Source organism: Wickerhamomyces ciferrii, contig 00074 (assembly GCF_000313485.1).
Source record: "Wickerhamomyces ciferrii WGS project CAIF00000000 data, strain NRRL Y-1031 F-60-10, contig 00074, whole genome shotgun sequence".
NCBI classification, from domain to species: domain Eukaryota; kingdom Fungi; phylum Ascomycota; class Saccharomycetes; order Phaffomycetales; family Wickerhamomycetaceae; genus Hansenula; species Hansenula ciferrii.
This window is the reverse complement of record NW_011887666.1, coordinates 2,119-22,259: the sequence shown is the minus strand read 5'-3', so window position 1 is coordinate 22,259 and position 20,141 is coordinate 2,119. Positions and strand designations below refer to the sequence as shown.

The window sequence follows — 20,141 nt, the reverse complement described above, 5'->3', positions numbered from 1 at the left end:
TTTTATTCAATTGAAAATTTTAGATCGGATCAATTTTGTATTACACAGCATTACATAATACACTTTCTCGAGACGTCCGACAAAATCAATTATACCCTCAACAATTCAACGGTTCAACAACGTCCTTAAAAGATCATTTTATAATATTTGTCTATTTAAACTTTTAACTGTTTCAAGTGACACTATAGATATACGGATACCAAAATGGCTGTTAAAGGATTAGGTGAAATCGATCAAGAATATGATGGTGAGTAATACATAAACAAATCAACTATAAAAATCATGGGGCGTTATAAGTTTTTGTATACTAATTTAATTGACATATAGGTTCAAATTTAAAAATTGCCATTGTTCATGCTCGTTGGAATGCACATATCATTAAAGCTTTAGTTGATGGTGCTATTAAAAGATTAACTGAATTGGGTGTTAAAGAAGAAAATATCTTTGTTGAAACTGTTCCAGGTTCATTTGAATTACCATTTGGTACTAAAAAGATCATTTCTAAATTAGCTAAACAAGGCATTCAATTAGATGCAGTTATTCCAATTGGTACTTTAATTAAAGGTTCCACTATGCATTTTGAATATATTTGTGATTCAACTACTCAAGGTATAATGAGATTAAATGAACAATTAGATATTCCAATTATTTTTGGTGTCTTAACTTGTTTAACTGATTTACAAGCTGAACAAAGAGCTGGTTTACAACCAGGTTTACATAACCATGGTGAAGATTGGGGTGCTGCTGCTGTTGAAATGGCTGTTAAATTTGGTAGACAATATTAAATTTAGCGAGTTGAGTTATAACTACACTATATAACCTACTTCATGAAATTAATACGAATTTGATTATATGATATGCAAATATATTAAATGTAAATTAAGATTATAACACCACACGAGCATTACGAGCATTTTTCTTTCGTAGTTGTCTAAGAACATCTCTTTTTCTTCTTTTAAATTCTTTTGTCCATTCACTTCTTTTATCCCAAAATTGATTTTCCCATTCTTCAAAATTAACATTTGTATTTAATTTATTTAATTGAGTTTGTGCAACCAAGAAAGGAGAATCAAAATGTGGGAAAAATAACCCTTTTTTATTTTTCAATTTTGGTGCAATTATTGAAGTTATATTACTTTCTGGGATTATGACATCATCTGCAACAGTTTTTTTAGATTGATCAATATCATCATCAGATTCTTCGATAAGTTTAAATGTTCCTTGATCTTCTGTATTGAATAATGTACGTAATGTTTCAGTGTTACTGATTGTACCTTCAGAAACTTGTGGTACTTTTTCTTTTTCTTCTTCTTCTTCTTCTTCTTCAGGTTTTGATGCACCAAATGTGGGTATGAATTCATGATCTTCATCTTCATTTTCTGGAATATCTTGTTCTTCTTCTGGTTGATCAATATCCATTTGATCTTGCTCACCTTCTTCATCTTCTTCATCATCATCATCAAAATTCACAGTTTTCTCATTAGCAAATTCACCTTCTTTAACATATTCAACTTGATTATTAACAACTTTGTTTTGATTCTTATATGTATCTTCATCACTTTCATCGTCATCTTTAAAAGCTCCTTCATATTCGTAATCAGAATGACCAAATTCTTCATTATCATCATCATTCAATTCCATAGGTTTATCAAAATCAAAAGTTCCCAATAATGAAGCTAAAACTTTATTGTTTTTTTCTTGTTCATCTTCATCCATATCTTCATCATCTCCTAAATCTTTTAATAATAAATCATCTCTATTAATATTTGAATCATCATCGATTTTTTCAATTGTTAAAGTTTGACCATTTTGACTTGTTAAACGTAATGGAGTTGTTAATCTTTCCACTATATGATCATTCCCATCTTTCCAAACATTATGTGAGAATTTATAAACAAGATCTCTAAGAGGTTTATTTTTTTCATAACCCCAAAGTTTTGTTTTAAAACATCTAATAATCTTGGTTTCACCATTAAATTTAACTCTAAATGTCATTTTTTTAAAATCTTTCTTTCTTTGATTTCTCATACGACCATGTATTATTTCTTGTTGATCTTTAAAAGTTTTATTGATATTTTGTAATTTTTTCCAAAATTCATATTGTTTTTTAATATTTTTAGCTTGAATAAATTCATTAGGTCTATTATGATCTTTTTCCCATCTTGATTCAAAATTTTCTTTAGCTATATCAATGACCAATTTAGATCCTTTATAATTGACACCATTCAAGGCATTTTTCAACCTAGTATAGTCCTTATCACCCAATTCAATATCTAAAAAGCCAAATGATAACCCTTTAACTTCATTATGGTGTAATTCTAAATCTGATTTAATAGAGCCAAATTTTGATATTCTATCTTGTACATCACTAGGATTTTCTGCTAATGCCTTGGAAATGTTCCCAATAAACAAACGCCTTATCTGGAGCTCAGGTTCTTGAACACTCATAACTATCTTTTTTTGAATGACCGTAGCACTAATGTCCTCGGGCAAAGTGATCAATTTCTTCTTAAATTATGAAACTCACAACTATTTAATACCCATGATAATTTAATTTAGTATAATAAATTTATTTTTCATGCGATGCCCTCCAAAAATACCGGGTAACACATTCGCGAATCATGGAAAATTCAGAATCGTCGTTTTGATTTCAATCAAACAAATCAACAACAACAATTTGAATACTTTTTTGGACTTGAATTGTGATCTTTTAGTGGTCTTTTAATCGCTGAATTGCTGCTTGTTGTCTTCTGGAAGGACTGCTGCTGCTGCTACGATGTCAAAAGTGGAAAAAGTGGATGAGAATGTGCTGGGCGCGTCGTTCTATCTCAAGGGCGAACAGGCCAACAGCACCGTTGAAGTGCCAATGAATGATTCGAACGAGGTGGTGACAATTGATCTTGAAGAAGAATTGCCTGAAGATCCTACAGATTTGTGTACTTTGCTAGAGAACGAACATGCTGCTCCTCATTATTGGCTATTGATTGCTGCTGTTTATGCTAATAAGAGTTTAGTTAATGAAGCCATGGAAGTTATTACAACTGGGTTAAATCTGTATCAAAATTCAGAATCAGCTCCTTTCCATACCTTCTTATCATGGTTGAATCTTAGACAATCTAAATCAAGTATAGAAAGTTCAGAAGATAATCAATTTTTGAAAAAAGCTGCTGATAGTCTTAAGATTGCATTACAATATCAACCTCATTATATCTTGAATAGATTAGCTCGTGCTGAAATCACATATCAACAAGGTCAATATGACCAAGCTCTAGATTATTTTGAACGTATCTTAAAATTAGATGTCAAATCAGATTCAAATGTTTATGCCCTTTTGGGTAAGGCTAAAACTTTATACAATAAGAAGAATTATCAAACATCATTGAAAACTTTCCAACAAATTTTAATTTTAAATCCTTTATTAAAACCAGATCCAAGAATTGGTATAGGTTTGAATTTCTGGAATTTAAAAGATAAAAAGATGGCTACAAAAGCATGGGAACGTTCATTAGAAATTGATCCAGAAAATGAAGTTGCTAAATTATTAATAGTATTATCCAAATTTGATAGTTCATTTGACTCTTTAACTGATGATGATTTCATTTCAACTTATACAAAAGCATTAGAATCTCTACAGACATTAATCAAAACAACACCAGAAAATCCAGTCCTTTTATTATTATTAGCAAGTTATTATTATTCCAAAAATGATTTAGATTCAGTTTTGAAAATTTGTGAAAAAGTTCTTCAAAAGGGTAATTTATCATCAAATTTATCATCTGATGCAAATTTTTGGATTGCAAGAGTACATTTTGAACGTGAAGATTTTAGTAATTCAACAAAATTCTTTGCAGAATCATTAAAATTAAATTCTGATAATTTATTAGCCAAGTTAGGTGTTGGACAATCACAAATACAAAGAGGTTCAATTGAAGATTCTATAATAACATTTGAATCAATTTATAATAATAATCAAAAAATCTTGGAAATTGATTATATATTGGGTATTTTGTATGCTCAAGATGAAAAAAATCATCAAAAGGCTATTGCAGCATTAGAAAAATATATTAGATTATCTAAAGATAAAAATGAACCAATTGCTCTTAATACTTATTTAACTTTATCAAAATTATTTGAAAATAAAGATAATTCATTAGCTTTATCACATTTATCCAAGGCATTAGATGTTCTTAAGAAAAGAGGTGAAACTATTCCAATTGAAGTATTGAATAATTTAGGTGTATTCCATTTCATTAAAGGTAATCCAGAATCTGCAAATACATTTTTCGAAAGTGCTCACCAGGCTAATACAGATGAAGATTTGAATATTTCATTAACTTATAATTTAGCAAGAACTCAAGAAAATTCAGATATTCAATCATCAATTGATAAATATAATGAAATTTCTGAAAAATCACCAAGTTATATTTATAGTAAAATTAGATTATTATTTTTAGAAATATTACAAGCTGATGTTAAAAATGATCAAGTATTAGAGGAAAAATTAAATCAATTATTAGAATCTCATGTTTCTAATTTAGAAGTTCGTGCATTTTATAGTTGGTATTTGAAAAGATCAAATAAGGCAAACACTGGTAAAGGTGAAAATTTGGAAAGTAAACATAACAAGGAAACTTTGGTTAAATATGATTCTCATGATACTTATGCTTTGATTTCTTTAGGTAATTTATATTGTTCAATTGCAAGAGAAGTTAAAGGTAAAACTCCACAAGATCTTGAAAAAAAAAATCAATCTTATGTTAGAGGTGCACAATTATTTCAAAAAGTTTTAACAATTGATCCAAATAATGTCTTTGCTGCTCAAGGTATTGCCATTATTTTTGTGGAAAATAAACATTCAACAGTTGCTTTAGAAACTTTTAGAAAAATTAGAGATGCTATTGATGATGTTTCAGTTTATATTAATTTAGGTCATTGTTTAATCGAAGTTGGACAATTTTCCAAGGCAATTGAAAGTTATGAAATTGCATTAAGAAGATATGGTGATGAAACTAAAGATTCAAGATACTTAACATTAGTTGGTAGAGCATGGTTTGCAAGAGCATCAGCTGAAAAATCATTAGAAAGTTATTTAAAATCATTAGAATATAGTGAAAAGGCATTTGAAGTTGCTGAAAATACTAAATTAAAGAAAATTTTACCATCGTTGAAGTATAATATTGCATTTGTTCAATTTAATATTGCCCAATTTATTCAAAGACAAGATATTTCTAAAAGAACCGTGGAAGATATTTCTAAAGCACTTGATGGATTAAAAATTGCTATTGATACTTTGAATGAATTAGCAAATGAAAAATATCCACCATATCCAGCAGATATATTGAAACAAAGAGCTAGTATGGGTTCAAATACTTTAATTAATCAATTAGAAAGAGCCATAAAAGAACAAAAAGATTATGAAACTAAATTTGAAGATAAATTAAAAGCAGCTCAAGAAGCTAGAGAAAAGGAAAGATTAAAAGCTGAATTAGAAGAAGAAAAGAGAAAAGAAGAAGAAGCTGCGAAACAAGAACTATTAAAAGCTGAATATTTAAAACTTCAAGAACAAGCTAAAGAATGGGAAAGAGAACGTGAAGCTTTCATTGAACCTGAAGATGATGAAGATACTGGTAAGAAATCTAAAAAGGGTAAAAAATCTAAGAATGCAATTAATACAGATGATGAATTAAGTGATGAAGATAAACCTGTTAAAAAATCAAGAAAATCAAGTGGTAAAAAATCCAAGAGAAAGAAGGATGAAAATGCTATAAATGGAGATGATGAAGAAGAATCACCAGAAGCTAAAAAGAGAAAATTATCTTCCAAAAAATATAAATCTGCAGATATTATTGAAGATAGTGATGAAGATTTAGAAGATTTCGATGAAAGTAAATTAGGTGATGATAATGAAGATGATGATGCTTTAGAAAAAGCTGAAGCTAAGATAGATGCTCAAGGGGATGAAAAAGAAGGAGATGATCAAGAAGAACAAGAAGATAAGAAAGTGGAAAATGGAGAAGAAAAACAAGACGATGATGATGACGAGGATGGATTATTTTGAATAATCTCTCAATGTTTAATTTGTATTATAGAAAGAAATAAAAAAATCATTGAAAATGATTTATAAATAAAGTTTAGATAAGATTTTGTAAAGAGGATATGTATAAAAAAAATTAATGATTTTCTTTATTAAAATTATGGGTATATATGTAGCAAATTAAAATTTCATAAATTCATGATGATTCATTTTGTAGCCATTTCTTCAAATTTTTATGACTTTCATGTGATATTTTATACAATTGTTTCTCAAATTCATCTAAAGTATATAAAAATGAAGTTTCTTGTTGAGCACCTCTTAAACTTTGAGCATGATTATTAATTTCTTCAGAACGTTCTTTTAACATTTGTTGAACAACATCAACTAATTTTTTATCTGTGTATAATTTCCCCCATTTTTCCACTAATGAGTAATAATGTTGTGAAATTGAATGAATATCAATACTTGTGGGACTTGTTTTAATAGCATTCATAACTTTTGAACCAATTGCTTCAGGTTGTATCATCTCTATGAAAAATGATGATGAATCATCTGATACACTACAGATTGCTAAAATTTCAGCTATCCATATTGGCAATTCTAATTTTGTATCTTTAGCAATCTTTATGAATCTGTTAGTTATTGTCAAGTGGGTGAGTTTTCTTCATAATACATACATTTTTACCAGGATTACCTTCTAGATAACCTAAACCTTTAGCATTAATATTGAATTTACAGGGTATTTTCTATTGGAAATCAGTTAGTTTAAAGCTCAGGAAAAGCTACCAGGGAACAACTCACTTGACCATCACTTATAATATCATCTAGATCGTAATACGACATGTTTTTTTCTTTGACTTTTTGGCTTAAATCTCACTGATCATGTTAATCAAAATATTGAAATTTTACTTATGAAAATAAAACGCGACACCAAAAATTAAAGAAAGTCCCAAAAAAATCCGGACAAAAACATTTCCAGGGAAACGAATGTCTAAAACGCCTGGGACATTTTTAATTTATATAAAGACATTTGAAGATAATTTTATATTCAATTCACTTCCAATTAGACAAATAAAGGACAATTAGATGACTGATATATACTGAATTCAGTTACTAGAGGGCGTAAATATCGATGTTTGTTGCCATTATTCCATTATTCCCCAGATATCCGCGATTCGCACAAACGAATGAAGTGGATATTAAATTTTGATTTCATCTCAATGATTTGTCAACGAATATTTTGATCTTTTGTAAAAGTTATATATTAATCAGAATTCCTCATATATGTGATATTTTATTCAAAGTTCATAAGAGTTTGTCTACCATGGCATTAAGAATGAAATCACAAATCAATACTTTCTTGAAAACTTTGGATATCAAAGTTCCAATAATTCAAGCTCCAATGGCTGGTGCAAGTACTTTGGAATTAGCAGCCATTGTTACTAAAAAAGGAGGTTTGGGATCTATACCACTTGGTTCACATAGTGAAAATCCAGAAGCCGTTGAAACACAACTGTTGAAATTCCAAGAATTAGTTCAAGATGAAAATTTGAAAAGAAATGTTAATTTAAATTTTTTCACTCATGATGTACCAATCCATGATGAAACAAAACATAGTCAATGGGTTCAAAAAATCCATAATTATTATCAAAAGGAAAATATTGAAATTAGCTCCAAAGCTAAGGGATTAAGTGTACCATATCCAACTTTTAAAAGCATTGAAACTGATTCACATCCAGTTATTCAAATATTATTAAAATTGAAACCAAAAGTTATTAGTTTCCATTTTGGATTACCAAATTTACAAGTCTTACAAACATTACAACAATCAGGAATTAATGTCTTCATTTCAGTTACAAATTTAAAAGAATTTAAACAAGTTGTAGAAGCTGGCGTTGATGGTGTTATTTTACAAAGTTGGGAAGCTGGTGGTCATAGAGGTAATTTTATTGCAAATGATCCAAATGATGATAAATTGGATACTGAAGGTTTAGTAAAAGAAATTGTTGGATATATTGATTCAAATTTAAGTGAAAGTGATAAAATTCCATTTTTAGTTGCAGCTGGTGGTCTTTATAATGGTGAATCTATTTCTAAAGTACTTGATTACGGGATCGCTGGTGTTCAATTAGGTACAGTCTGGCTTCAAACCTCACAGGCTACAACATCTCCAATTCATAAAGACTTGTTAACTAAATCAAATCCTGCACCAAAAACAATTATGTCACCTGCAATTTCTGGTAGAAATTTAAGAACTATTGAAACTGACTATTTGAAAGAATTAACATCATCACCAACCCATACTATTCCAGATTATCCATTACCATATTCAATTTTCAAAACATTAGGTGGTGATGCTAAAAATTCAGGCTGTAAAACTTCATATAGTGCATTTTTAGCTGGTTCTAATTATCATTTATCAAGAAGAAATACTAATGATGCAGGTGAAATTTTCGATCAAATTGTTAGTGAATTGAAAGTAAAAGGCTATTAAGTGGTACTATATTTAATTAGAGAATATATAATCCATTATCTATTTTAAAAGCACTATTTATAGTAAATCCATGTAATTCTCCCATAGTTAATACTGACACTTATACTCTGACAGCTTCAAATCTGAGTGTCCAAACCAACAAAAATCGCGACTTGTTTTTTTTTTGTTTTTGTTTTTGTTAAATTTTGAGATTTCCAACATTGTAAACAATGTCAAAAGACTACAAAAACACTAAAGAAAAAGCGTGGAACAAGTTGTTGCTGGTGGTAAATAAGGGCTGCTAGATCATATCAAGGTTATCATAAAGAGCTATATCAATTTTCTCAAGTTCAATCGGGTGTTTATCAGCTGAAATAGGAGGTCATCAATTTTGGAATAAGAAAACCGCGTCTGCTGTATATTTAAGGTGGGTTCATATCATAAGGAAGATTCATTAATTTGTCTCCCCCAGAAGCTCAAGATTTTCAACAAAACAGTCTTTATCACAAGGCAGGACATGCCATGTCACATTCAATAAACAGATTTAACAATTCCCCTTCAAGAAACTTACGATTCAATACATTACCTCAATCATCTAATTCATCAGATCAATTTAAAACAAAAATTCTATCACAAAACAAAGCTTTAGCTAAGAAAAATTCCACTTTAATGACAAAAGTTGCAGATTTAGAGATTAAAATCTCAGAGCTTATACAACAAAATATTGAACTAAGAGCTATCAATGCTAAAAGTGAAGATGAAAAAAGAAGATGGCTTGAAGATAAATTAAATATTATAGAAAATGGTGTTAGTCAAAGATTTGAAGAAATGTTTCAAATGTTTTCCACTATAAGAAATAATGAAGGTTTATCAACATCTTCAATTAATTTACAAAATTTGATACAAAATGTTTCATCATCACAAGATAATTCATTAGAAAAAACAGTTTCATTTAATGATGTTAAAAGTCCTTCCAAGAGTTATATTTCTGATAGAAGACGTAAAAGTTCAAGAAGACAATCCATCTATATCCCACCACCACAATCACCAGAGGAAGAACAAGCAGAAGAAGTTCAAAAAGAAACTAATATTGAAGAACTGGAACGTAATGAATTACCAAGTAATTATGATTCAATAAATCCATTCAATGAAAATTATCATGATTATTCACAAGCTTTAAATTTCCAAGACCAAATGTTAGATGAAGGTTTTATTCCAGAGGAAACAGAAATAGATAATGAACAACAACAAGAACAACAACAAGAACAACAATTTGAAAAAAGTTTTGAACAATTTGATCAACAAGAATCTCAACAAGAAATACAACCACAGCATTCAAAAACACAATCTGAATTTGAACAAGCAGCCATTCTGTCTCCAATCAAATTCTCATCACCAAGAAAACCTGAATCAAATCCAAGATTTTCTGTATATGTTGAACCAGATAATACATTGAAGGTAACAACTGAAGAAGAATCACAAGCCAAAATACATAGTTTAACAAGTGGATCAGTTAACACACAACATACTGTTACAAGCAAATCAAACTCTATACTTGACGATAATGAAATACAATGGATTGATTTAGATGAAAGTAAAGATAAAGCAGATGATTTAATTCTTCAAGATACTGGTAAAATAAAACATACAAAATCTAAAAAGCAAAAATCAAAATCTTCAAAAGATGAAAGTATGCCAATTCAAATTTCTTCAGAATTATCAACAAGAAAATCAAGAACAAGAGGTAAATCTGTTAACTATGCCGAACCTTCATTAAGAAAGAAAATGAGACGTGAATCTGAACAATTAACAGATGCTGTTGCGGAAGCTGGTGAAGATTATATCAAGTCTGAACCAAATTCAAGACCTACATCCTCTAAAATACCAAGTGTTGATGAACATTTATTAAAAGCTTCAAGAGAATCACCAATAAAATCTACACACATGGAAACTGAGATTGAGAATCCAAAACCAGTGGTTGCACAACAAGAAACCAAAAATCCAATCGAAGAACTTAAGAAAAGACCTGCTCCTTTATTAGAACAAGATAGTATAAATGTAACTAAAAGAAGAAAACCATTAGCTACTTTAAATTCAAATAATAATCAAATTCAAAATAAATTATCTAAAAAAGAAAAAGATATTAAACCATCCAAAAAATTACTGGATATTGATGCTTCTGAATTATCAGTTTTTGATTTAGTTGATGAATGTGAAGTTGGTGTTCCAAAGACGTATAAAGGTACACCAGATACAAGTGTTAAAAAGACAAGAAGACAAAGTGCAGGTTCTAATACTGCAAGTAGGCGTTATAGTTCACTGTTGTGAATTATGAGAAAAAGACTATATATTGAAATAGCTTAAAAGTATAATGTGAATAAAATAGGAATGACTCTTTTTTTTTTAAAGAAAATTATAATAATTATAAATGTTGTATTAATATCTAAAAAAACCAAAACAGTTCAAGGACGAATTGAAATATATGTAAACTCCTATGCTATATATTTATATAATAGCTTTTAAACACTCATTTTCATTGCAATTTTTGGATGTGATTTATAATCAACAATTTCAAAATCTTCATAAGTAAAATCATCAATATCTTTAATATCTCTTTTAATAATTAATTTTGGGAATTCATAAGGTTCTCTTGTAATTTGTTCTTTTAAAGCATCAACATGATCTTTATAAACATGAGAATCACCCATAGTATGTATAAATTCACCACAATCCATATCAACAACTTTTGCAATCATTTTAGTTAATAAAGCATAAGAAGCAATATTAAAAGGAACTCCAAGACCCATATCGCAAGATCTTTGATATAATAAACATGATAATTGTGGTTTACCTTCTTTAGGAAAATTAACATAAAATTGTGAAAAAACATGACATGGTGGTAATGCCATAATTGGGAAATCTGGTGGATTCCATGCAGACATTATAATACGACGATCATAAGGATTTGTTTTCAATTTATGAATAACTTCAGCTAATTGATCAACACCTTGACCTGAATAATCAGCATCACAATCAGTATATTTAGCACCGAAATGTCTCCATTGGAATCCATAAACTGGACCTAAATCACCTTCACGTCTATCAGTTAAACCTAATTTATCTAAAAATTCACGACTTCCATTACCTTCCCAAATTTTAACACCTTTTTCACTTAATTTTTTACCATCTGTACAACCTTGAATAAACCAAAGTAATTCTAATATGATACCCTTTGTGAAGACTTTTTTGGTAGTTAATAATGGGAATGTATCATCTTTTAAATTAAATCTTAATTGTGGTGGACCAAATATACTATATGTCCCAGTACCTGTTCTATCTGGACGATGTTCACCTTCATTTATGATACGTTCACAAAGGTCTAAATAGGCTTTTTCTTCAAGGTTTGTTGATACCTTTTGTTTCTTTTCTTCTTGGGTCATTGTGATATCTTTATTACTTTATCAATGTTTAGATGATGAGTATTATAAACAGTTGAAAAGTTTCAAGACGCGTTAAAATTAATATAAACAATTGAAATTTCGCGTCTTTGAACTTTTTGAAATCCGGTGAAAACAAGTCATGTGACTGAGAAATCAAAACCGAGGGCGCTTTTACCAGATCATAATAACAATCGTAAACATTTTGAACATTTGAATTACAAGATTTGTGTGTAAAAGCTGAACAAAATCAACTAGAATTCATACCAGTGAAGAGAATAAGAACAATATGGGTAATCTAACGGAAACTTTCAGTGATATTGTGGAAAAAATTGAGAAAAAAAGAGGTATTGAGCCATCAATTAATCCTTCAAATGCTTTGGTGTCAGATACATTCATTAAAGAATCATTAGATTTAGTATGTTATTTGTTGTTTTTCTTTTAATATTGATGATATACTGACTAGGATGTTTCATATAGTATACACACATCACAGAACTTCGAAGATTTTTACAAAGTATTAAATCAGATTATTTAAAATCAGATTCAAGTAAATATAATCAAACAACCTCATCAAATAATTTAACAGAATCTGAAAGAGATGAAATTGATACACAATCAAGAATTGAATTGAAAAAATATGACGAAAGATTAAAATTTTTAGAATCTTATGAACAAAAAAGATCAAATTCTAAACAATTTTCAATTTTTAATAAATCTCAATCATCAGCAATTAATAAACATAGAGAAGGGATATTATTATCATTAAGTTATGAATTAAGAGATACTTCAAAATTATTATTAGATATGCAAGAAACAAGATTATCAAGGAAACGTGATGTTGATCTAGGTAATTTTGATCCAAAAATTTCTTCAATAAATGCTGAATCTTTTAATATTGATTTAATACCTGAAATTCCAAATAATGAAAATGAATTTAATCAATTATCACAAGAACAATTACAAACTTTACAACAAGAAAATAGTGAAATTCTTGATGCAAAATTAGAAGATTTAGCAAAAGTTGAACAAATTTCCAAAAGTGTTATTGAAATTGCTCAATTAGAATCTCAATTAGGTGCACATTTAACAATTCAATCTGAAAATATTCAAAATTTAGTTAATGAACATGATTTAACAGAAATTGATATTGTCGAGGGTAATAAAATTTTGAAAAAAGCTAAAGGTAAAGGTAATTATGCTTCTAAAATTGTAATGTTTACTGCAATTACTTTAGGTTCAATTATTTTATTTTATGATTTTATAGCATGGTAGAAAAAAGCAAAAAAAACATCTACACTAAATGATGGCATTTTTATGAAGTCTTTTTTTGTAATGTGTATATTGATCTATGTCTCTATATTATAAGATTCAACAATACCAGCACCAATAGTAAAACCATCTTTTCTTAAAACAATTCTACCAAGTTGTTTATTATCTTTAAAAATTTGTAAAGGTAAAGGTCTACCAATTAATTCAATTTCCACCATTGCAGATTGATTTGAACTTAAATGTTTTGGTTTTTTTTAGTAATTTTACCAGTAGTTTTATCTAATAATGATATAATCTTGGTAATTTTGGCAGGTTGTTGAACATTACCTCTAAATAAAACAAATTGTGTACCTAATAATAATGGTCTTTTCAAATCAAATAAAACTAATCTACTTTCAAATTTTGATAATGAAGATATTTCATTTGTAACTATTGATATAACATCACCAATTTGTATTTCTTCAATTTGAACATCTTTAATTTTCAATGTAACTTGATCACCTGCAATTGCCACATTAGTTTTATTGTTACTATAATTATTATTATTATTACCAATAACTATAGAATCAACTATACCTGCTTGATTTGATGGAGCAAATAAGACAGTTTCACCAGGTTGAATTGTACCAGTATCAATTCTACCTGAAAATTCATAATTTGATGAAATATCAGATATACTCATAACAAATGGTTTATTAAAATCTCTTGAAAATTTTTCAGAATTTTCCAAAGCACTTAATAAAGAATCTCCATTATACCATTTTAATTTACGTAATTCATCTTCAGTTGATGGTTTTTGAGAAATATTTACACCACTAAGACCAGAACATGGAATAAATTGAATTTGATCTTGTTGGAACCCAGTAATTTTTAAAAATTCAGTTAATTGATCTCTAATTTCTTCAAAACGATCTTGTGACCAATCATTATTATCCATTTTATTAACAGCAACAATGATTTTATTTATACCTAAACTTCTTGCCAATATAGTATGTTCTTTAGTTTGACCATCTAAATTAAAACCTGATTCGAATGCATCAGTTGAAGAATCAATAACTAATACTGCAATATCAGCTTGTGAAACACCAGTAATCATATTTGGAACAAAATCTTTATGACCTGGAGCATCAACAATTGTAAAACTTGCATTTGGTGTTTCAAATTCAGATGTACAAATATCCACAGTAACACCACGATTACGTTCTTCCTCTGTTTGATCCATAACCCAAGCTAAATGGAATGAACCTTTCCCAGCTTTTTCAGCTTCTCTTTTCAATTTTGTATAAGTATTCTTGTCAACAACGTTATTTTCTAATAATAAACGACCAGTTAATGTAGATTTACCTGCATCAACATGACCAATAACAACAAAACTTGTATGAGGTTTTTCTTGTCTTTTCAATAATTCTTGATTTAAATCAATTTTAAATTTTGGTTTTGTTGATTGTTTTGGAGTAATTTTTAAATTTGATACATCTTTTGATAATTGTAATTCTTCTTGTTTTTTAGATTTTGCAATTGAATTTTCTTCAAATGCTTGTTTTTGAGCATTTAGTATAACGTCATCAGGACTTGGTTGAGAAAAATTTGTTTTAATTTTTTTAGCTATAGATTCATTAGCAAAAGGTGAATAAATAGAAGTTAAATGATATTCTTCTAATTTTCTTTTATAAGTTTGTTGTTGAATTGGTTGTTGATCAAATGAAGAAGTTGAAAATTTGGGTATAAATGATGAAATATTATTATTTGAAATTGAATTAAATGGTGATTTATCAAATTTTACATCTAATAAAACAAATGATGGTTTTTCTGGTTCTTTGGTTTTTGGTTCTTTGATTTTTGGTTCAATCCTGATATCTTCTTTAGGTATTATAGGTTTTGATAAATCTATTTTCGATGAAGGTTTAGATTGTCGTAGACTTGGGATTGGTCTATTACCTAATTTTGATCTTGTTGAAGCTAATGAAGATAATTTTGAAGATCTAATGGAGCTTGATTGTGATGATGAGCTTGAACTAGATCTTGAAGATAACGGGGGTCTATTTTGTGAACGAGATTGTTGACCTTTTAATTTATCTAAAATTGAAATTGATGAAGTTTTATTTTCATCATTTTGTTTTGAATTTTCTAAAGCTGCAGCTTTTTTTTCAGCTCTTGCTTTTGCTAATAATTGAATTTTGGATAAACCTTTCCCTTCTTTATCATATATATTAGTCATTTTGGATCTCATTTGATAAAGATTATTCTTCTTTTTATTGACCAAAATTGAATGATAAATGTTGGTTTTCTCTTATATTTCCTACCTTTTTTTCTCAACTAAAAAGAACTTTGTGAAGGTTTATTAGATATTTCTTCAATTATAACCCAATTTTGAACAACATTATAAAAAAAGAAAATTGAATACAATAATTATGATACATACCTTCAACTTTTGGTTTTGGTGTAATCTTCTTAAAAGTTTCTATACCATGTTAGTCAATTGATCAGGACATTTAATAGTAATAATCAATAACTCACTTTTCAATTCTTTTAAAGTTGGTTCCAATTCAAAATAATTATTCCATAAAGAATCAGTAATATCTTTATCAGTATATCCAGTATAATCTTTCAATTCAGCTTTAACCAATGGTAACATTTCATCCATTTTTTCTTCATCTTCTGAATTCATAACTATCAGCTTGTTAGTGATCACCATAGTCAGCAGGAAAACTTTTCAATACACACCTTCATCTTCATAAAATTCTTCATCATTAGCATAATCTTCTAGATCTGTTTTATACTTTTGTTAATATCAAATCACTCAAAAATCACTTAAAACCACCATTTCAGCCCAGGAAAAAGCACCACTCCAACATACCGTCATCATCAAATCTCTGTGACATTCTCACACTTCAATTGGACTAAATTCCTTCCTTTTCGACCTGTTTTGACCTGATGACTTCTAACAAAACTTTCAAAACTTCGATGGCGTTTAAATTTGTTTACTTTTCATAAAATTCGCGAATGGAAATCATGGTGTTCTCTGCCTTGAACTTAGACAGGGCTCCGCCTAAGCTCTGCCTAGAACCAGTTCACCTTCTGCCTAACCCTCCGCCTAATTCCTATAAACAGCAAACTAAAGCAAAATCACAAAAGACAATTTAAATTTATTTTTATTCTTTTGACACCAAAAATCAGACACAAATTTAGTCAAGATAATTAACAACTGCTTTAATTGGTTATTTTGGTATTCATTTGCAATTGGATTGTTTTGGTTGATATTAGGCTGTTTAGGATAAGAAACTAGAGATTTTTAGAGATTTTTAGATACATTTGGTGGTTAATTACATTGATTAGGCTGGGTTTTAGTTTTTGGTTCAATTGGTATACTGTTATGATGAATAATGATGATGAATTCTTTGTTAGTGAAGATCGTGTGGAAAAGACATTGTTTAGAGCTGATGATGTATGTTTAATCAAGATCCCACCACCTATAACGACAGATTCTACTTCTAGTTCAATAATTGATATAAATTCATGGGATTTAAATGAAATTGTTTGGAAAGGGAAATTAAAATTTGTTGAAACTGAATTTATAATGAATATGAATATTGATGAAGATTCTATAAATGAAAGACAAATAATACAAGGAAATATAATATTGATTAATAATAATGGAATTACAAATGATATTTTTGGTAATATTCCTTATACTTTAGATGGTCATAATGTTCAAATTACAAATTCAAAACTAATATATAGTGTTATATTGGAATTTCAAGATAAGAAATTAGGACTGGGATTAAAATTTTTAAATCAAACAAAATCTTCAGATTTTAATATTTCATTACAAGATTTTAAAAAACATGCAAAAGCTGCATTAGATACTCATAATGATTTAATTAATGATTTACAAGAAAATTTCCAAAAATTAAATATTGAATTATCAAGTCCCACTGATTCACAAATTGAACATATTGATAATAATAAACAAAATGAATTAACTGATGAAAGTGATTTAGAATTTGGTGATTTTGTATCAAGTGAATAGACAATATATATACCTTTTGAATAGAAAATACCATTTATAGATCCAAAATTGTCCTTACCAAACCATGTTTTCATGAAGCCATCTACAATGAAAGAACATTAAATATATAACGTTTGTTTTTACATCTATTTACATGTATACCCCCAATATGCTTTGTTTATTCATTACGATACCAATATGCTTGTCTTTTAACTCTTTCAGATCTTGCGAATTTTCTACCTTTTGACCAACCATCTTTAATAATTTCTAATCTATTATTCATATCTTTTGATCTTTCCTTGGATTGATTTGAAACTAAACTAATTGTTAATTCTGAAACTTTAAACATCTCGGCTAACACTTTTTTAGTATATTTATAAGGTTCACCTAATCTTAATCTTTGGATTTCTTCAACATCTTCAGGTTTTAATATATAGTTTTTAATTTTTGGTATTGATAAAGCTGGTGCATTCTGTATATCAATTGGATTAATTTCACCAAAATTTAAACCTTTACGTGGATCATTTTGTGGTAAAAATAAATCAGGTGTTTCAATAGTTGGTGAAGATACTGAAGGTGCAGGATGATAAATAAGACCTTTTGGATTTTTATGTTTTGGTTTCCATGATGAAGTTTTTTTATTATATGTATTTGGAATTTCTGAATATTTTGAAATGTTTGATAATTGACGGGTGGCAAGTGGTGCCCTTATGACTCTCTGGGTTATATTAAACATGATTTTAGGAATATACTGATAGCTTTCAGTACCAATATCTTTCAAATCCACCGTAGTTAATTTAGTTCACCATATGTAATTTTTCACTTTTCAATGAAAGAAACTGAAAAACTATAAGAATTCGCGAAAACATCGTACCGGGTAAATTTTTATTGGTGATGGAGTGCGTTTACCGGATCTATATTACTTACAAATAAACGATTTTGAATATTTTGATTTTGATTTTAATTCTGTTCATCAGCTTCCATATAACCAAGTCAAGATGGACGAACTCAAGTACAGAGGTGTCAAAGTGATCCACAAGAGCAACAAGGTGGAAGAATTAGACGATAACACCACAGAGAAAACCACAACCATTCCACAAGATGATGATGATACCATAAGTTTTAGTTTCTTTGATATAATACGAATGTTATTAGGTTTATTAGTTCTTTTAGTTTCAATCTCATGGTGGTTCACAGGGACAGGGACATTTGGATACGAAGGAAAATTAATTGATCCACATTTCTTAAAATTTCAAATCTTTGGATCTTATTTAAACCTTACAGATTTAGAATTATCAAAATTTAATGGTTCAATTGAAGGAAAACCTATTTATATTGGTATAAATGGTACTGTATTTGATGTTAGTAGTTCACCAGGGATCTATGGACCTGGTGGCTCATATAATTACTTAGCAGGTAAAGATTGTGCTAGAGCTTATGCAACAAATTGTTTAAATCAATTAAATTATGATATTAGAGATTTAGAACCAAGTGAAAAAAGAAGATTAAAAGGTTGGTATGAATTTTTTGAAAAAAAATATTTTAAAGTTGGTGTGGTTAATCATGAGCCTTTGGTAGGTCCAGGGCCTGATAGATCTGATTGTCGTGGTAAAAATCATTATTAAGAATATGTGTCAATTTAAAATTGAATGCTATATATATATCTATTTTATTTATTACTTTTTTTGCATGTGGATGGATGACTTGGGTGGTTTTAGTTTAGGATAATGTTATCTAATAATCTTATTGTACGATTGTTTTCTGTAACATAAACCGCTGTACTTAAAACAGCAGATTGACCTGGTTTAATTGTACTTAATTCTTCAAGTGTTTCTAAATTAGCTAATGAAATATAATCAATTTGGAAATCAGGTTCATTGTTAATCAAATCAATAAATCTTGAAACAATTTCATCTTTTGTTAATTCATTATGACTTTCTTGATAAATTTTTTCACATTCTTGTAAATTTTCATAAATAATTGATGATCTTGATCTTAGGCTTTCAGATAAATAACTATTTCTTGAACTTAAAGCTAAACCAGAATCTTCTCTAACAATAGGCATAACAATAATTTCCAATGGTAATAATAAATCTTTAACCATTCTTTTCAAGACAACAGTTTGTTGAATATCTTTCTGTCCAAAATATGCAAATTGAGGTTGAACCGCATTAAATAATTTCAATACAACTGTGGAAACACCACGGAAGAAATTTGGTCTTGTTTTACCTTCTAATTGTTCACTAACACCTAATACTGTGACAAAAGCACCTTTTTGCTTTGTTAAATCCAAATCTATACCTGATGGATACATCTCACTGATTGTTGGTGCAAATATAACAGAGACTGTCTTGTTTTGTATTTTAAGATTTGATAATATTGAATAATCTTGATCAAATGTACGAGGATATGAATCTAAATCTTCACCTGGAGCAAATTGTGAAGGATTAACAAATATTGATACAACGGTATATGGATTATCTTCTAAACTTTTTGAAACTGGGTGGATTATTAGTACTTTGGATCATTGTACTTCATAGGATTTCACTTACCAAGTGAGAGATGACCTTTATGAAGAGCACCCATTGTTGGAACAAATCCGATTGAACCTGAGGTTGTGGATTTCCATGAACGTAGTTCTTTGACAGTTCTTATGATTTTAATATCAGTCATGGTTCTGTATGGTATTTTGATATGGAACTTTAGAAGCTAAAAGTGTTAGATCAATGTTTGAAATCTCGAGAAATTTAGTTCAACGGTTATGGTTTTTTTTTTTTTTTTTTAATTTTCGTATATACAAAAGCTGTCAAATGTTAAACGAGATCAACAAAAAGAGATCAATGGAAAGAAATCAGATAGAGGTCAAAATGAGATCAAAATGATCCATTCGAATAGAAGGAAGGTATCCTTGGACAC

General features: G+C 28.7%; 14 protein-coding genes across 14 annotated transcripts; 7 read left to right on the top strand and 7 right to left on the bottom strand.

The window, feature by feature from the left end:
- Positions 1-241: 241 nt before the first annotated feature.
- On the top strand, positions 242-785 carry RIB4 (lumazine synthase RIB4; the record flags this gene model as incomplete). Its single annotated transcript, XM_011276576.1, has 2 exons — positions 242-251; positions 328-785. 2 exons carry the CDS (start codon positions 242-244, stop codon positions 783-785), a joined length of 468 nt encoding a protein of 155 aa, XP_011274878.1.
- Positions 786-885: 100 nt separating this feature from the next.
- NOP8 (Nop8p) lies at positions 886-2,448 on the bottom strand (the record flags this gene model as incomplete). The annotated part of the gene is made up of 1 exon (XM_011276575.1): positions 886-2,448. One exon carries the CDS (start codon positions 2,446-2,448, stop codon positions 886-888), a length of 1,563 nt encoding a protein of 520 aa, XP_011274877.1.
- A 328-nt stretch (positions 2,449-2,776) lies between these two features.
- On the top strand, positions 2,777-6,058 carry CTR9 (Ctr9p; the record flags this gene model as incomplete). Its single annotated transcript, XM_011276574.1, has 1 exon — positions 2,777-6,058. The coding sequence occupies one exon, from the start codon at positions 2,777-2,779 to the stop codon at positions 6,056-6,058; it is 3,282 nt and encodes a 1,093-aa protein (XP_011274876.1).
- Positions 6,059-6,230: 172 nt separating this feature from the next.
- Positions 6,231-6,877, bottom strand: PSF3 (DNA replication protein PSF3; the record flags this gene model as incomplete). Its single annotated transcript, XM_011276573.1, has 2 exons — positions 6,231-6,656; positions 6,821-6,877. 2 exons carry the CDS (start codon positions 6,875-6,877, stop codon positions 6,231-6,233), a joined length of 483 nt encoding a protein of 160 aa, XP_011274875.1.
- A 481-nt stretch (positions 6,878-7,358) lies between these two features.
- BN7_2812 (putative nitronate monooxygenase) lies at positions 7,359-8,528 on the top strand (the record flags this gene model as incomplete). Its single annotated transcript, XM_011276572.1, has 1 exon — positions 7,359-8,528. The coding sequence occupies one exon, from the start codon at positions 7,359-7,361 to the stop codon at positions 8,526-8,528; it is 1,170 nt and encodes a 389-aa protein (XP_011274874.1).
- A 501-nt stretch (positions 8,529-9,029) lies between these two features.
- On the top strand, positions 9,030-10,835 carry SGO1 (Sgo1p; the record flags this gene model as incomplete). The annotated part of the gene is made up of 1 exon (XM_011276571.1): positions 9,030-10,835. One exon carries the CDS (start codon positions 9,030-9,032, stop codon positions 10,833-10,835), a length of 1,806 nt encoding a protein of 601 aa, XP_011274873.1.
- A 191-nt stretch (positions 10,836-11,026) lies between these two features.
- Positions 11,027-11,947, bottom strand: CDC21 (thymidylate synthase; the record flags this gene model as incomplete). Its single annotated transcript, XM_011276570.1, has 1 exon — positions 11,027-11,947. One exon carries the CDS (start codon positions 11,945-11,947, stop codon positions 11,027-11,029), a length of 921 nt encoding a protein of 306 aa, XP_011274872.1.
- A 286-nt stretch (positions 11,948-12,233) lies between these two features.
- On the top strand, positions 12,234-13,219 carry UFE1 (Ufe1p; the record flags this gene model as incomplete). The annotated part of the gene is made up of 2 exons (XM_011276569.1): positions 12,234-12,291; positions 12,534-13,219. The coding sequence occupies 2 exons, from the start codon at positions 12,234-12,236 to the stop codon at positions 13,217-13,219; spliced, it is 744 nt and encodes a 247-aa protein (XP_011274871.1).
- Positions 13,220-13,451: 232 nt separating this feature from the next.
- Positions 13,452-15,446, bottom strand: BN7_2808 (HBS1-like protein; the record flags this gene model as incomplete). Its single annotated transcript, XM_011276568.1, has 1 exon — positions 13,452-15,446. The coding sequence occupies one exon, from the start codon at positions 15,444-15,446 to the stop codon at positions 13,452-13,454; it is 1,995 nt and encodes a 664-aa protein (XP_011274870.1).
- Positions 15,447-15,677: 231 nt separating this feature from the next.
- On the bottom strand, positions 15,678-15,884 carry BN7_2807 (uncharacterized protein; the record flags this gene model as incomplete). The annotated part of the gene is made up of 1 exon (XM_011276567.1): positions 15,678-15,884. One exon carries the CDS (start codon positions 15,882-15,884, stop codon positions 15,678-15,680), a length of 207 nt encoding a protein of 68 aa, XP_011274869.1.
- Positions 15,885-16,589: 705 nt separating this feature from the next.
- BN7_2806 (uncharacterized protein) lies at positions 16,590-17,246 on the top strand (the record flags this gene model as incomplete). Its single annotated transcript, XM_011276566.1, has 1 exon — positions 16,590-17,246. The coding sequence occupies one exon, from the start codon at positions 16,590-16,592 to the stop codon at positions 17,244-17,246; it is 657 nt and encodes a 218-aa protein (XP_011274868.1).
- A 157-nt stretch (positions 17,247-17,403) lies between these two features.
- Positions 17,404-17,961, bottom strand: MRPL20 (mitochondrial 54S ribosomal protein mL58; the record flags this gene model as incomplete). The annotated part of the gene is made up of 1 exon (XM_011276565.1): positions 17,404-17,961. The coding sequence occupies one exon, from the start codon at positions 17,959-17,961 to the stop codon at positions 17,404-17,406; it is 558 nt and encodes a 185-aa protein (XP_011274867.1).
- A 262-nt stretch (positions 17,962-18,223) lies between these two features.
- On the top strand, positions 18,224-18,850 carry BN7_2804 (uncharacterized protein; the record flags this gene model as incomplete). The annotated part of the gene is made up of 1 exon (XM_011276564.1): positions 18,224-18,850. One exon carries the CDS (start codon positions 18,224-18,226, stop codon positions 18,848-18,850), a length of 627 nt encoding a protein of 208 aa, XP_011274866.1.
- An 89-nt stretch (positions 18,851-18,939) lies between these two features.
- Positions 18,940-19,898, bottom strand: PAN6 (pantoate--beta-alanine ligase PAN6; the record flags this gene model as incomplete). The annotated part of the gene is made up of 2 exons (XM_011276563.1): positions 18,940-19,706; positions 19,778-19,898. The coding sequence occupies 2 exons, from the start codon at positions 19,896-19,898 to the stop codon at positions 18,940-18,942; spliced, it is 888 nt and encodes a 295-aa protein (XP_011274865.1).
- Between the last annotated feature and the right edge of the window lie 243 nt (positions 19,899-20,141).